General features: G+C 46.3%; 1 protein-coding gene across 1 annotated transcript in view; it reads left to right on the top strand.

Moving 5' to 3' along the window:
* Nucleotides 1–13,559, top strand: part of LOC147021008 (uncharacterized) — a 106,072-nt gene extending 92,513 nt beyond the window's left edge. Inside the window, 2 exon segments of the mRNA XM_085893555.1 lie at nt 7,299–9,070; nt 9,072–13,559. Of these exon segments, the coding sequence (XP_085749681.1) occupies nt 7,299–9,070; nt 9,072–9,122 (1,823 nt within the window). The 3' untranslated portion in view covers nt 9,123–13,559.
* The last annotated feature ends 3,734 nt before the right edge of the window (nt 13,560–17,293 follow it).

Below are 17,293 nucleotides of genomic sequence, written 5' to 3' on the forward strand. Positions count from 1 at the left end.
GGCTTGCTTTTTTTTTTTTTTTTTCTTTACATGCGCAGCACCAGCGCGGCAACTCAGAGCTCGCGCACTTTGCACCTGCCTGTGACGTCATGCAGCTGCACGTGTTCCTCGTCCCTCCTTGGACGGTACCATCCGGCAGGGATACCCCTCCTGTCGGATTCCAACCCCACGTGCAGCCATGGCGTCACCGTGCGCATAAAAAAAACACAAGCCCCACGTCTCGAGTGGTTCCCCACGCGAAAACATGTGCTTTGCCCGTTGGAGCTTAACACACACGATCGCGTGGAGAACCCGTCCGGTCAAAATCCGTTTACCTGCCTGAACTTTGTCCGTCCGCGGGATCGGCAAATCCACCGCTGGCGTTTCCGGACCGGGACTTCACTCTCGCAAGCGAGCACGTGGGGGTCTCGTGCGTTGCACAGCACGGACCTCGTGCTCATTGCTGGGTGAATCCGGCACGGTCCCCGAAACAACTACAGCCGCTACTCGGCTTTCTTTCTTCACATGTCGCCGTCGTCGCCGTCGTCGCCTCCATTCCACCCACGCACACCTGCGTGTTACGACGCTCACAGTCCATTCCATCACATTCACCATTAAACTCACACCGGGAGACGCGGCTGCGTGCTCCCGCATGCCAACCGACATCTCCCTCACATACCGCTCTCTCACACACACGGTCTCCCTCGCATAAACCATACCACTCACACGTGGTGCTCCATTCACTCGCCGTGCCTCACTCATACACCGTGCCTCACTCACACACGCGGGGGCACTCACCCGCGGTGCCTCATCCATACTGGCCGTTTCATCCACACACACGGCCTCACTCACACACGGTGCCTCACCCACACACGCGGGGGCACTCACCCGCGGTGCCTCACTCACACTGGCCGTTTCATCCACACACACGGCCTCTTCCACACACGGTTCCTCATCCACACACGGCGTGCTGGGAAGCACGTACTCCGGCACACTCGCCACCACACCACTCACACACACACGGGGTCGTTTCCACACACGGGGACGCACTCACGCCTTGCACCACACACACAGGGACAACTACACTGGGGATTCGTGTCCCCACAATGGTCTCCGGGGCCTCTATACCCCCCAAGCTCTCCGTGCACCCTTTCGCAGCACTCCTCCCCTCAACCTCACAAAGCACGACCGAACCCACCTGGTTGTGACTCGCCTCAAGGGGGCATACTCCCTCCCCTCGTTCCTGGAGTCGGCTATCCCGCTGCTCGCACCTGGTCCCTACACGCTCCGCGAGCTCAACCTCATCGTCCTCCACTACCTCCGTGTGTGTGTGTGCGTCTCTAACCTTGTCCAATTCATGCAGTCTCTCCTCTATTTTTTTTGTCTCCCGTGTCTCTATACATTTATAAGTTTCTGTTGTCCCCTCCTGTCTATTAGTCTCCGCTTCTTTCTGGCGTCTTTCCCTTATCTTTATGTAGGTCAACCTTGCTTTCTCTTTAAGTCGCTCCCGTCCTTCCCTGTTTTTCACTCCTTGCTCTTTCACGATCTCCGCGTACCTCATCCTTGCTTTCCGTATTAATTGTTCTTTTCTCTCCCTCGCAATTACTTTCACCTCGTCTCTTGTCTCCCGAATTACTTTTTCCTTACCCGCCTCCACCGCGGGCCCGACAGCCGTTGCACCCCCTTCCAGCTCGTTCGTTCCTACACGTGGAGTCGCCATTTTGAGCTCCCTGCTAACGGCCTTCATGCCCGCCTGCAGGCATTGGCCCATGTTCTGCGTCTCACACCGGAGCTTTTTAGTTTCTTCCTTCATTTGCTTGTTCATTCCTTTCATTTCGTTTTTCATTTCATTCGTGTTTGTATCCATCTTTTCGTTCATGCCTTTCATTTCGTTTTTCATTTCATTCGTGTTTGTATCCATCTTTTCGTTCATTTGCTTGATCATGTTCGCTGTCATTTCCGCATACATTTTTGCCTGCATGGTGAATAGCTGGGCCATGTCGGGTGCGCTTGGGTGAGCCGTTTCGGCAGGGGTTGGGGGGTTTTGGTGGAGAGGGGGAGGGGAGGTGTCATACACCGCGGCCGCTGCCGCACCTATTTCGGGCTCTGGGTTCAGTTGGGCGAGTTCGTTTTCCTGTACAATCAACATTTCCTGCACGGGGATTTCATCCTGGACCATGGATCCTACATTACTACACATATACATTTCTAATACCCCCGGCTCCCGCTCGCCTTGAGACGCCATCTTGCTTCTCTTAAAGGGTTAATTTAGCTCGCTCGTAATTTGGAGGGAATCGGGGGTCGCTCCTCTCACCCCTGGACCGATACCCGTGAATTTAGCTGGAGACAGGAGAGCCCGTTTTCCCGTTCTCCGATACCAGTGCCGCGAGGAGGGCGATGGGTTTGTATCCCACTTCTGACACCAGTGTCGCGAATTCGCGCCCGCCGGCGTGCGGACGGCCACGTAACTCGAATCGCGGCACGTCGCCCACCGGACGGACAATCCAGTCGTGACCCTCTCGGACTAATGCCGGGAACCAGTCTCGGGTGGACCTTTCGGTCTCACCGCGATCGAGCCAATCGGCCCCCGCGTGGGATAGGGTTGCTCGCCAAATTCGACCTACCTAAGTACCCACACGGAGGGTAGACCGGGCGATCGCACCTCGCCGCAGGTCGACTTCGGACACGGGCCACTTAAGCGACCCGTTCCGTACTATCGGGATAACCGAGCGGTGTTATTCGTCGGCCTCGACGGTTCGATTAATTATCAGGCGTCTTAGCCCACGACCAACCCTTTACGTGAAGCAAGATGAGGATTCAATGAAAGAAATGACGAAGCGAAGCGGGAAAACAGTTCAACAATAAGCACATTTATTTCGCGATGAACGGAAAGCACACATATACAATTCCACCAAAAGCACATGTAAAAGAAGAAGACAAAAAGCAAATGCAACAATGCAGATCTATCCGACTACCGGGCACTCGGCAACACTTATACAATTTTACTTCACAGACGGCGCCGACAACACATATTCCCAAAGCAAAAGAAAAGAGAACCACCCTCCAGGATGAGGGGGTAGGCGGGCCTGGGGCCGAGACCGTGTCGGGCCTACCCGTCTGATGATGAGACGCGGAGTGGCGGTGGTGCCTCAACTCCGCGGGCCTCGCGGACAGTGTCTGGTAGGGGGTGGGAAGGGGGCCCCCTTTTGTCGCACTATCTCAGCGCGGGGGGAAACAGGAGGGGGTTGCTGATGCTCGGGGAAAGGAGGATTTCACAAAATCGCGGGTCCCGCGACGAGCGTCTCCACCACGACCTCGGTCGCGCCGCCGGCCTCTCCCTCCGCAGTTCCCCGAATCCGACGCGAGCACCCCCTCAACTGCCTTCGCCGCCGCCGCCTCTCCACAGCTTCGTCCGATCGCCCTCTCCGTCTCGTCCCAACTCTTCACTGGCTCCGTGAACTCCCAACTGCGAACTGCCAACTGCGAACTGCCAACTGCTAACTGCGAACTGCTCCTCCACTTCCAACTGCGAACGAACTCGACTGACGAACGCAGTCGTTTTTATAAGCCCCGTGGCTTCGCTCTTTCATCTTTGACCCTCTGCCTCCGACCTTTCACCTCGCTCCCCATTGGCCCGAGGAAAAGTGGGCGTGAATGCTTTTTGATCCATGAATTTGCATATAGCGACCGTCCTCCAACGCCCTGGAGGCGGGGCCAAATCGCCCCTCGCTCACCGATTGGACGGAACAAAAGTGGGCGTGAGTCGTTTTTGATCCGTTTTTCTGCGGAAAGTCCGTGATGTTTTTGAACACGCTCCTCGGTGCGCGCCCCGCACGAGTCCAGCATCGTTGCCCACGAGTGGCGCGAGATGACGGTGATGCGATGGTGGCGAGTTGTGACGGTAAAGGTCGTGGCGGTTGTGGTGAAGCGGCGTTGTGGTTGGTGGTTGTTGTTGTGATGGCTGTTGAGACGTCGTTGGTGGTGGTAATAATGGCGGCTGGTCCAAAATAAAGATAGTAAAAGAAAAACGGCTATCCTGAAGAGTCGCAGCCCTCATGAATGACATTTATTCCCTCTAGACAACGGGTTTGGGCCTAACTACACATATACTTACCGAGATATCTCACCTAAGGGACCTGAATGGTGGTTTGCGAATTTGGTCAACCACAACAATATATACACACACACACGCACACACGAGTCAAAATTTGCTAATGCATTACATTCCCTTCATGGAATTCGGAACGTTATAATTTTGGCTCTTTTTTTTGGATACCTTTTCCCAGTGTCGAATATTCTATTCCCACTACGTCGTTACATATCGTACAACACGTCTGTAATGAAGTGCGCAGCATCGAAATTCATCGTTTGTCCGATTTTACATTTCTTGTTCCGAAAAACGTTGATTCTGATGTACTGGTTTTGTGACGTGACATCCTCGTAGAACGCATTTGCATACCCCTTGTAGCCGTACTCGCATACGTCTATTGCTATATTAATCGCCTTTCCCCCATAGAATATGTTCAGAATCCTTTGTTCTGTAACACGTTTCGCCGGAAAGATCGACGAATTGCTTGTACGGAGCGATGTTTCCTCGGTTCACGAGCGTAATATGTGTCCGTCAAAGTTTCACGGGGGAGCATAAATAATGATAAGCTTTACTCTTTCGCTGCATTGCAATAAAGATTTTACGACTGTGGAAATTCACAGAACACCATTCAGGTTTCCCAGATATCAGTTATTAGAACACAGAACACAGTCCCAGATATCAGAACACAATAAGTGTGTGTTCAGATCAGATTTCCCCACCGATGTCTAAAGAGATTTATTCGTGTTACCGGGCTGTGATCTTTGAGGTCAGAATATTCTTTTGCTTTCGTTATTTTGGACCAACCACATCTCCACAACGCCAACCCCGACATCTCCTCGCCATCACCTCAACAACATCTCATCAAACCTCTCCACAATGAAAACATCGCTCTCATCAAACATCTCCACAACCACGACATCTCCTCACCACCTTCGCCACAACAAACATCGCCTCACCTTCATTTCCACAAACGCCACCATTTTATTACAGGCAACAGCATCTTCATCGAGCAACATCTCTGCCAACAGACGTGAGGGTTCCCTGTTGAGGTCTTCTTCTGCAAGCCGATGTCTTCTGCAACGTCCGCGTGTTAAGGCTGATCTCTGCAACGTCCGTTTTCTTCACGTTTCACGACAATCGGATCAAAAACACAAAAAGGGCGGAGCCAGCAGGGGTGAAGGGTGAGAGGTCAAAGATCAAACATCACCCACGGACTCGATAAAAAGGCACGCTGAACACCAAGCACGCAGTCAGTCTGGAGCAGTGCAGGAGGTGGAGGTCTGGGTTTGTCGTGGAGTTCTATCGGAGAGAGCCGAGGAGACTGGAGCTGGAGCCAAGGAGCGAGTCCAGTGGAGGGCAGTTGGAGCGCAACCAGCCTGCCATGCCGCGCAGAACCACGGGTCGGTGGAGAGAGCCAGAGAGAGGTCGCCACCCAGCGAAATAGTGGTCCGAGGTGATCGGGCCTCGGGACGGTCCGAACAGACGCAGAGGAACGGGCGGGCTCTTAAAAGAGTATCAACTCGAAAAGAGCAGAAGCCCGTTCGTTCCTCCGAGGCGTCGTCAGCTTGGCTAAATCACCAGGCCACATGGCGGGGCCTGGGCCGACCAAGTCGCGTGGCGCTACTTGCCATGCTGACGGAACGTCGAGGATAGCCCAGCGAGTCACCACGAAGGTGGCAGGTAACCAGCGCAGTCTCTCGGAGTTCCCGCGGTCTCCACAGCTCCGTGAACTATTAAAGACCCACCAGGTCCAGTTCTGCCCTTGCCTTTCCTGGGGTTTTTCTTTGTTTGAATGATGTGGCGCCGTGTCCGGCATACGTGTTTGAGTGCATACACGCATGCCTGCTTACGTGCTTTGTTTGTAAATAAATGTCCTTGTGTGAATGTTCACCTGTTCGTTGCGTCCTTTCCCTCAATTGAACTACCATAATTGAGTTCGGAATAATAGCTGGTTGTTTTAATAACCAATAAACCAATCGGGTCCAACGGGGCTTGGTGATAATACACCGCTCAGTCACCGCAAAACTGAGCGAGCTGCTTAAGCGGCTCGTTTCCAAGCAGGCCCCCGTTGAGGTACAATCTCTCGGTAGTCTGCCCACGCGATTAATTAGGTAAATACACCATTCGGCGATCGGACCCTGGAGCGCGGGTGGAGTACGGACAAGGTTGTGGTGTGCTTAAAACACACCCGTAGCTGGATTCCGGCGTTGATCCGGAAGCTGCGACTCGATTGCGACGTCGGTGGGCGAGAGCATCGGCCATGAGCTAAACGCGGCCGCCCGCACGCCGACGGGCGGAGATCAGCAACAATATCAATTGTATGTATTACATCGTAATTGTAGTGTACCGATCTGCATGAATGGCCTCTATTGATAGCCGAGCATGCAAAACAATGCCCGACGAAACTGATGATGCAGGTCTGTCAATTTCTTACGCACGTGAAAGTGGTCTGCCAGTCACGTGAACGAGGTACAACAGAAGTGATGATGCTGTAGACGTGTGCCAAGTGGCACTGCACAAACAACACGTCATTGTTTTCCGATGAAGAAGCCCGTAATGGCCGTGATATCTCTGCTATTATGTGAAAAACGGCATTTTATCCCCTCATATTTCGGTCAAACCTGATGCACGTTCACCCCATTTTTTTCGCAAACATTCTATATTTTCTTCGTTTTCTAGTGACTGGAAGGGTTTATAATGAGTGAAACCCAAAAATGTGGTTTCAAATGAGTCCAGAAGTGACGAATTGAGTGGAATTATTTGAATATGATTTTTCCTACCGGCTGTCACGCTTTTGTAACGCATTAACGAATTTCGACTAGATATATATATATATAAATTTTCTCATTGTAAACACCTTGTTTTATCTCCTGTAATGGTGGCAGCATCACAGAGCCTTGTTCCAACAGTGGAAGTGACGTCTATTGCATACTACCTGTTCATGGGATTTGCATGTGGCAGTGTTTTAAACTTCATGTCCTTCATTATTTTCAGGTGATGTTTATCCTGTAAATGTGGTTCATTTGTCTCACAAACTTTAAGATAAGCTTCTGTAAAGGAAGATTCAGATGTTCATTTGACAAACGGCAGTCCTCTCTGTTCTACAACAGATGTGCAGAAGCAAACAAAATTAACATTTACTCTTTTGAATTCAGGGTTCATAAAATTTTCGAAATTGCTAAATATTTTGAGTTTCTCTAAAATAACTTCTTGTTGTTTGTTTTTGTAGAACAATCAAGAAGTCCAGTTGGGCAGATACGCTCCAGGAGGAGCTTGACGGTGAAGACGTCTATTTTGAAGAACCAATCCCATGAACAAGATTCAAAATTCAAGTGTGCATCTGGTGAAAACGGCACAAAGATAAATATTGAAATAAACAAACACAAAAAGGTTATCGAAAGGCAAATGTGTTATAAGTGTAAGATATGCAGTGTCGATTTTACTTCAACAAGCATCAAAACTCACATGAGGACCCACCGAGGAGAACGCTCACACAAATGCTCTGTTAATGATAACGGTTTGTCTCAAAAAAACATGTTGAAAAGACGTATGATGATCCATACAGGTGAGCGTCCTCACAAATGCTCTGTCTGTGATAAAGATTTCTCTCATAACAGCATTTTGAAAAGACATATGAGGAAACATTCAGGAGAGCGTCCTTACAAATGTTCTGTCTGTGATAAAGATTTCTCTCATAACGGCAGTTTGAAAATACATCGGAGGATCCATACAGGAGAGCATCCTCACAAATGTTCTGTCTGTGAAAAATGTTTCTGTGAAAAAGGTCGTTTGAAAATACATATGAGGATCCACACAGGAGATCGTCCTCACAAATGTTCTGTCTGTGATAAAGGTTTCAATCGAATGAGCACTTTGAAAATACATATGAGGTTCCATACAGGAGAGTGTCCTCACAAATGCTCCATTTGTGATCGAGGTTTCACTCGTCAAGGCCATTTGAATCAGCACATGAGGATCCATACAGGAGAGCGTCCTCACAAATGCTCTGTCTGTGATAAAGGTTTCTCTGAAAAATGCGATTTGAAAATACATACGAGGATCCACACAGGAGAGCATCCTCACAAATGCTCTGTCTGTGATAAAGGTTTCTGTCATAAGGGCAGTTTGAAAATTCATATGAGGATCCACACAGGAGAGCGTCCTTACAAATGCTCTGTCTGTGATAAAGATTTCTCTCATCATGGCATTTTGAAAATTCATATGAGGATCCATACAGGAGAGCGTCCTCACAAATGCTCTGTCTGTGAAAAATGTTTCTCTGAAAAATGCAATTTGAAAATACATATGAGGATCCACACAGGAGATCGTCCTTACAAATGCTCTGTCTGTGATAAAGATTTCTCTAAAAAATGCAATTTGAAAATACATATGATGATCCATACAGGAGAGCGTCCTTACAAATGCTCTGTCTGTGAGAAAGATTTCTCTAGAAAATGCGATTTGAAAATACATATGAGGTTCCATACAGGAGAGCGTCCTTACAAATGCTCTGTCTGTGACAAAGATTTCTCGAAAAAATGCGATTTCAAAATACATATGATGAACCATACAGGAGAGCGTCCTTACAAATGCTCTATCTGTGATAAAGGTTTCTGTCATAACAGCAGTTTGAAAATACATATGAGGATCCATTCAGGAGAGCATCCTTACAAATGCTCTGTCTGTGATAAAGTTTTCTCTCATAACAGCAGTTTGAAAATACATATGAGGATCCATACAGGAGAGCGTCCTTACAAATGCTCTATCTGTGATAAAGGTTTCTCTGAAAAAGGCAGTTTGAATAAGCATATGATGATCCATACAGGAGAGCGTCCTCACAAATGCTCTGTCTGTGATAAAGGTTTCTCTTGTACAACCCATTTGAATCAGCACATGAGAATCCATACAGGAGAGCGTCCTCACAAATGCTCCATTTGTGATAAAAGTTTCTCTTCTTCAACCATTTTGAATCGGCACATGAGGATCCATACAGGAGAGCATCCTTTCAAATGCTCCATTTGTGATAAAAGTTTCTCTCATCAAGACAATTTGAACTAGAATGGGCACTCATAGAGCGCATACCTTCGCCGCCACTACTTTTTTTGTTCTTGGTATGAGTGTGGGGAACTGGTTTCATATGAATGGTCTTATGACACAAACCACATATCTATAATGTCATGACCCCCCCCCGACTTTCGGGGGCTACAGACTAAACAACAATCAACTCACGTCGTTTTGGCGAGTCTTCACTCACAAGCTCGATGAATACAACGTTTCAACAACAGAAGGTAATCTCGTTTGATGCTGGTTTCATGCAAATCGAATAAGAATTGACTGAGTTATGCCGAAAACCGCATATTTTTCAAGGGCATGACCCCCCCCCCCGACATTTTACCCCAACCGGTGACATGTTATGACGTCATTGTGTCACAAGATTGGGCATTAAATTGTGAACATTTTGGTGCTGGGTTCATGTAAAGCGGACAAGAATTGACCGCGTTATGACAAAAACCGCATATTTTTCAAGGTCGTGACCCCCCTGACCTTTGACCCCTAACTGGTAACAAGAGTATGGGCGTCATTGTGTCATGTTGCATATCACAAGATGAGGCGTTGAATTCTGAACATTTTGGCGTTAGTTGCATGCACATTGAATAAAAATTGACCGTGTTATCGTAAAAAGACTATTTTGACCTTTTCGTGACCTTGACCTTTGACCCGAACGATCGCAAAATCTAATCGAATGCTTCCTGGCTAATAACCAATCATCCCACCAAATCTCATGCAATTCGGTTTAATACTTTTTGAGTTATACGAATCACAAGATTACAAATAAATAAATAAATAAATACACGCCGACCAAAACATAACCTTTCGCAGAATGCGAAGGTAATCAGCACATGAGCATCCATACAGGAGAGCGGACAAAAAATCCACACAAAAATACACGAACGAGAAAACGAAGCATTCTTTCAATACATCGGAATAAAAGAAGCCCCAGGTACAACACGAAAAAATGCATAAAATAATCGGCAAAGAGTACCAACGCAGAAGAAGACTAATTTTGAAGTCTTCCCTCTCTCCAATGAACAAAACGAAAGCTGCAAACCAACTTACAGTGCCGGTATTCCAATATGGCTGTGCAATTATAAACTGGCCACAATTGGAGATCAACAATTTAGACACCAAAACAAGGAAACATCTAACTATTCACAAGATGTTCGACAAACACCTATGCATACCGTGTCTGTATTTACCAAGACCGGAATGAGGTTGTGTGATGGAGCATAACCGAGTGCACAGAATATCGTGTGTCAGACCAGCGGAGTATGTGAAAAGCTCGACAGATTATCGCATGAGATTTGTGCATGACCAAGAAAACATCAAACCAGAAAAGGGATCCTTATTCCATTTCGCAACAAACTTCAAAAAACAGGTGTAAATGATGGATAATACACAGTAAAGCGAAACAGAAACAAACACAGCCCCAATGATTGCAAATAAAAATTAAAAAAAGAAATATCAGCAGATATACTCTGACAAATGAGAGTGATAAAAGAGCAGGAAGATTTAAAACAGAGCTTGACAGGACAGGGATTGACAAGGAAGGCTCACTGGAATGGCAAAGAGGTGAAATGAATTGGGATGGAGAATGAGTCATCATAAATGCTCAAGATCAAGAACACCACACTGATGCCTTTAAGAAAATGTGGGGAAGCATGGACATCACAAAGAAAGCATTGCGTCCAGACATCGTGCTCAAACACAAAAAGGAAAAGTCAACATTTTTCTTTGAGGTTTCAGTTCCCAACGACTTTGAACAACATGCCACAGAAATCAGAAAAAATGACATAATATCAGGTTCTGTAAAATGAGGTCGAGGACCTCAAAAATTGAAGTCAGCTGAAATTATACCAGTGATCGTCGGAGTGAAAATTATACCAGTGAGAAAATTCAAAAGCCCTGGTCTGAATGGCATCCCCCATTTCTGGTGCTCTTCACAATCACCACATTTGAGCATTGGATGAGCTATCCCAAGGAGAAAAGGCAACTGATGAGTGGTAGTCCAATCCTGATCTTCCCATCTGAGTTTTCAACATGGAAAACACCATTTCAAGTCCTCTCATCCTGACCCACTATCTTTTGATCTTCACTCATTCATAATGTCCTTTGCACCTGAGAAGGAGGAGAAGATTCTTTCAATCCTCGACTTTTTTGTGTGCATGGAGAAAGAACTCGGACACCAAAACGATCACCATACAACATTACAAACGGAACAGCAGTGGAAAGGGGAAACGTCATCAGCAGGGTGGAGGGGAAAATAGACAGAGACTGACATAGGGTTTGCAGGTAACGATGAGGGGTAAGGGACAACATAAGGGTGGACAAGTTCTACACATTCACAAAATGTTGTAAGTGGTAGGGATCGTTTACTGGGTGGAGAAAATATCATGGTTTTGGAGGGGTGATGACTTGAGATGGTGGTGAACAGGTGTCTTCAAGACCTGGAAGGAAGAATCAGATTGAAGACAGTGTGGAAAACATTTGAGTGGAGGTAAGCAGTGGTTCTGGGTTTTAGCAGTTTCACTCTGAAGGGGTTGCTCGAAGACTGTGTGCATCCTGCACATACATCGGAGAGAAGGAGCATGGAGAGGGTGGAGGGTGCAGGACCAGAAATGAGTCGGAAGAAGATGGAGACTACCAACCTGGTGGCAATGGTGATGTGATTGTCCCATCGACTCAGCTTCATCGGGAGAAATTCCAATGATCTTGAAGCCTTTGTTTCCATGGCTTCAAGGAGAGCAATATGGGAGCCACCCCAGACAGAAGAGCAGGACTCCATTAAGCTGTGGATGAAAGCCTTGCAGGTGGATAGGAGCTCACCTAGTTTTGGAGGCCAATGATGAAATGTGGCTTGCCCAAGAGATCATGGCTCAGATTGAGACTCAAAGTTTGAGTGACTGAACTTCTTCAAGAGGGTTGATGAGAAAGTAGATGGGTTTGTGGTAAGGTCATTGGGGAGAGAAAGGGAAAGAGAGAAAGATGTCCAACCAGTTTGTGATTTTTGTCAAGGTCAAAAGGGAGGGAAGAGCCTTCTGTCTGTCAGAAGGATGAGGGATGTCACGGCAGAGAGTGGAGACATCAGCAAAGAGAAAATGAGAATTTTCCAGTGAGTCGGGGATATCATTGATGAAGATTAGTAATAAGATGGGTTTGAGAACACTACATTGGGGGAAGTCCAGCTTTGACAGGAAGAGGAGAACAAAGAGTTCCATCGAGAGCCCCATGTTTGCTGCAAGAGTGGAGGAAGTCAGTCATCCACGAGCGGAGTTCGCAAACAGTTTGCACAGCATGTGGAATGCCAGACCATATCGAAAGCTCAACATAAGCCCAGAGAGACGGCTTTGATATGTCTGATATTGAAGGCCTCCAACCATTGTTGAAAGAGTAAAAGCAGCATGTCCAAGTTGGAGTGTCCTGGTCTGAATCCAAATTGATGATTTGAGATGAGGCTTTTGGATAAAAGGTGTGATTTTATGTCAACTGCGATGATGGATTCCACGACATTGCTGATGTTTGGAAGAAAGCGAAAATTCAGGATCCCGTGCTCTCACAAACTATGGTGAATGCCAGCTTGGAAGAAGAAAATATTTTGAAATCCTTTTTCAGGCATCTTGTTTTGGTTTTGGCTCAAGTAATCAAAGTGCAGCCAAGTGAGATTTAGCTTTGAAGTTCAGCAGTTTTTAAAAATAAATGTGGAAAGTGAAATCGGAACAACTTGTCTTGCTTCAACAGTTTATTGAGCATTGCAGGTGGAGATTGATGAAAAACCTCAAAAATAAAATGAAAACTCCGTCAGGATGCATTCCTTGATAATTTAGATTATAAACTTCAGGGAAATACTTTCACCTGTTCAATGTTAGATGCTGTTACCATTAACTATCGTTGAAGAGCAAATATATTACTGATGCAATCTGCGAGTCATTGAACAATTTCGATTTACTTTCTCCAGTCATCAATTCCTGTGTTTACCAACGAAGACATGATGGTTTATGGACAAATGTACATTCCAATCAGATTAATGACTGAAATTATTCTGCAGTTGAACAGTAAAAATTTTGCAGGAAATCTACCAAGAACAGGAATAGTAAAATTGTTCTCCAACAAGTGATGAACAACACACGTGAGTCAGGACACTGCTTGTTTTTATTGAATATAACTGAATGCATCAGGTGGTGAATCCAGACTCAGAACAAGCAATGTTATAATGCTGTGAGAAATTTGTACAGTATTTTTGTATCAATATGAACATTACAGTAATTACAGGCAAAAAATCAATGATATTGAAGAAACACATCACACCATAAGCGTGGTCAATCCGAACATGCAATCCAACAAAAGAAATATATTTCACACTTGAAGTGGGATTGTGGAAGAAAAATAATTAATTCTGTCTTGTGAAATGTATAATTTGCTGCAACAACCATTTTCTGTCATGCAAGATAATGAACTGATGATACTCATTTCCTCTTGTGTGCTATTAAATGATTGTAAAAGTCTCATCTGTTGCAAAACATTGTGATTAACTGAAGTTGTTTTGTCATCATGTGTGGTCTTGTTCACCAAGAAGAATCATGGAAGTGTGTTTTAAAACCCCCTCGCCCAGTAACCGGGCAGGTTGGAATGTTTGGCTGATAAGCTCGCAGCTGCAAAGCTCAGGGTCGTTGGGGTTTCTTGCCAAGATATATCCCCATCTTGTCAGGCATTGTTCCATGAGCCTCCTCTCACAATGTTTCTTTGTCAGTTACCCATCCCTATTCTGATAGAATACTGTGTTTGGTCATAAAATACTGCACACAGCTGTGTTTTCACAGAATATCTCACCTTTCACCTTGAGGCTGGAATGTTCTCAGCTTGGAAACATCTTTACAGGCCATTAAAATCTCAGTTAGCTTCAGTCAGAAGTACTGTTCTTTGTGTTACCCATGCCTCCTCCTTCCTACTTTTCTGCAAATAATTTTGCTCTTAAGAAGATTGCTTGTAAAACGGAATGGAAAGAAGGAAGTTCACAGCATCTCATCTTGGTGTTGTTCTGTGTATTTGTTTCCGTGCACACGTAAATAAATGATTCAACTCTCACGAGAAATGGAGTGACGTTCAATTCCACTGAAGGTTCTGGTGATTACACCAAAGAAAATGACACAGTGAGCAAGGCTCGCAACATCCCAGGGGTGAGGGGTGGTGGTGGGGGGGGAGGGCACCGGAGGTAAAAGTGACGTCGGCTGAGGTGATGCGGACGCAGGTGGCCACCTGAAAGAGCAGTTATGGGGACCGCTCCAGATTTCCTTTCCTGACCCTTTCGCTGTGTCCTGCATTCAATAAAGTCATGTGCCTTGCCTCTGACCCGACTGGGTGACGCCACCCCGAGGAAATTGAGTTGAGTCATTCATTGGAACCTTCGCGCTGTGACATCTGGATTAAAACCAGATTGTTGTAATCTGTTCCGGGAAAGCTGAATTGTGTGAAATCCGTGCCAGGTTTGAATGTTTTTATCCGGGCATTCGAACATTCGAGGGGCTTTTCGAGCCGCTCCGCTGATTTTGAATCATAGCGCGAGCAACTGAAAGGTGCTTTCTGATTCTTAGTTTGTGCATAAGCGAGGTGCTGCATTAATTAGGTTGATGCTCAATGCCCTGTGCCTTTGGAGCCAAAGGTGTTTTACAGTGCTGCAAACTTAGGGCTGTAAGATCTGGAATCTTAGAACATCTGGTGAGTTATGTAAGGATCAGGGACCCTTGGCGTCAGGTATCCAGGATCACGAGGAGTGTAGGAGGACTTGAAGTCATATGGGTTAACATCATGTAAGTTTCAGGGCCCCCTCTTTGCTGCTGGACGAATGTATGATTGCGACTTTAACTTTTAACGATCATTTTTGGTTCATTTTTAGTGTGTTGTGTGAATGGTTGGGGTGGTGAGCTCTTTTTTTGTGTTCATTGTCGATGCTCGTATGACAGCGATCACACAGAATGCACAACAAGAGGGGGCAGGAGACAAGATGGGTGGAGAGGGAAGGACAAAACAATGGGGAACAGAGACATTAGATCTGTGAAAGGGAGAGGGATGGGATGGTGTTCATGGGGTAAACAAGATGAACACCACAGGGACTTTCAGGACCTTACAGGGAATTTGAAGGATGTGGGTTTGGGCTTTTCAAACGGGGGTGGAAAAGATCGTGGTTTTGGATGGGGGGAGATCAGAGGTGGTGTTGAACAGCTATTTTGAAGACCTGGAGGGAAGAGTGGGATTGAAGGGAGTGTGGGAGTTTATTCCAAAGGTGGGGAAAAAGATAAATGAAAGAGTGAAGTTGAGCAGTGATTCGTGATTTTGGCAGTTTTACCAGAAGGGGGTTGCTGGTGGATCTTGAGCACCACATAGAAATATGGGGGGGACATATTGCATACAGAGTAATGGGGGATGGCTGGACCGGACAGGAGATTGTAGAAGACAGAAAGACCACCGATTTGCTTGTGGTGAGACAGTGAGAGGATCATGGTGGGAGATACCAATTATCCTAAATGCCTTAGTTTCCACAGCGTGAAGCTGAGAAAGGTGAGAGGTGGGCGCACCAGCCCAGAGGGGACAGGAGTACTCCATCATGCTGCAGCAAAAACCTTTGCATGTGATCAGGAGCTCAAGTGGGCCAAGGAAGGACTTTGCACGATGAAAGATGCCCAGTGGCGACTGGCTTTGGAGGCCAGTGTGGAAATCTGGCTTTCCCAGGAAAGATCATTGCAGATAGTGAGACCCATAAGTTTGAATGAAAGGACTTCTTCCAGGGGATTGTTGACAAAGTCGATGGGGGAGGGGGGGTGTTCCAGATGGTCCTTTCTGAGAGAGACAGAGAGGGTGTGAGATTTGTTTGGATTGAAAGACATGTTCCATGTGTTGGACCAGCTTGTGATTTTATCCAGATCTGCAGAGAGTGATGAAGTTTGACCAAAGACATACTGTGAAACTGAGGTGAAGAAGCTTGGGAGAGAGTGGGCAATGATCACGTCAGTCCACCGGACAATATTTTGTTTTCATATTTTATCTTCTCTCAAATGTAACATCATTTCTTTTTTCTTTGAATCTTTCCTCATGAGTGAAACCTTTCTTGGAACCATTTTGATTGTTCTTGCTCGCTCCGCTTTGTCTGGCTGACAGGAATGCTTGGAGGTTTGCACACCTCCCTCAATGCTGTCTTGCCTGAGTTTGAATCCTGACCCAGCTATAAACTGTCATCCTGGTGTTGCACAGCAGGGTCATTCACCAATGTGTGTGCCGTCCATTGGATGGACATTAGATGGGAGTCCCATCTGCCGGCAGTAGTTTGTGGATGTTAAACATCCCACGATGTCCTTCGCGAAGAGTTGGCGAGCGATCTAATAGTTTTGATTTAAATTGTTAAGCGGCAGCCGATTAATTATATTGTATTATAACCGCACTAGATATCGAAGTGTCAACATCACCGTCATACCGAAGAAAAAAACAAACAAAAAAAAAACAGGGAGTCTGGAACACTGACACAAACCATTGCCTTGACGTGTTTCGACCTATGAGTAACTTTCAAGTGGCGTGTGTGGACGTGTGTTAACGATCGCGTAACGTGCCTTCAACACAGCATCTCATCTTGGTGTTGTCGGTTGGAAACTCATCGGTTAGAAATAAGTTTCGGGTACGCCAAAACATTACCTCGATGTGTTTCGACTTATGAGTAACTTACAAGTAACGTGTGTCAACGATCGCATAACGTGCCTACAACTTATTGCCAGCGTTATGCGGAACGTGTGAATCATACGCTGGCAAACGTCGAAAAATTTCAAGCATGGAAAATTTGTCTTACACCTCGGCATACTACGACGTATGCCAGCGTACAAAGACGTATGCCAACGTACTACGAAAAAAAGCCAGCGTACTATGACGTATGCCAGCGTGCTCTTAACGTATACAAACTTACCCATAACGTATTCGACGTGTGCCAGCGTTTTAGCCAAATTTTGCAGACGTCAGGCATACGCTGGCTAAATCGTCAAGGTGTGACAGGGCCTTTAGGACTTTGTTTCTCAAACTTCAGAAGCTAATATCCAGTTATTTCGATTTTCCCCAATAACGTGTGTTGTAAAACTTCATCCTAAGATATCTCGGTCAGTTTGTGATAGACCACCATGTATGATACACCGT

The sequence above is a fragment of the Eptatretus burgeri genome, chromosome 8 (genome assembly GCF_056783735.1).
Source record: "Eptatretus burgeri isolate ZD-2024b chromosome 8, Ebu_testis_v1, whole genome shotgun sequence".
NCBI lineage: Eukaryota > Metazoa > Chordata > Myxini > Myxiniformes > Myxinidae > Eptatretus > Eptatretus burgeri.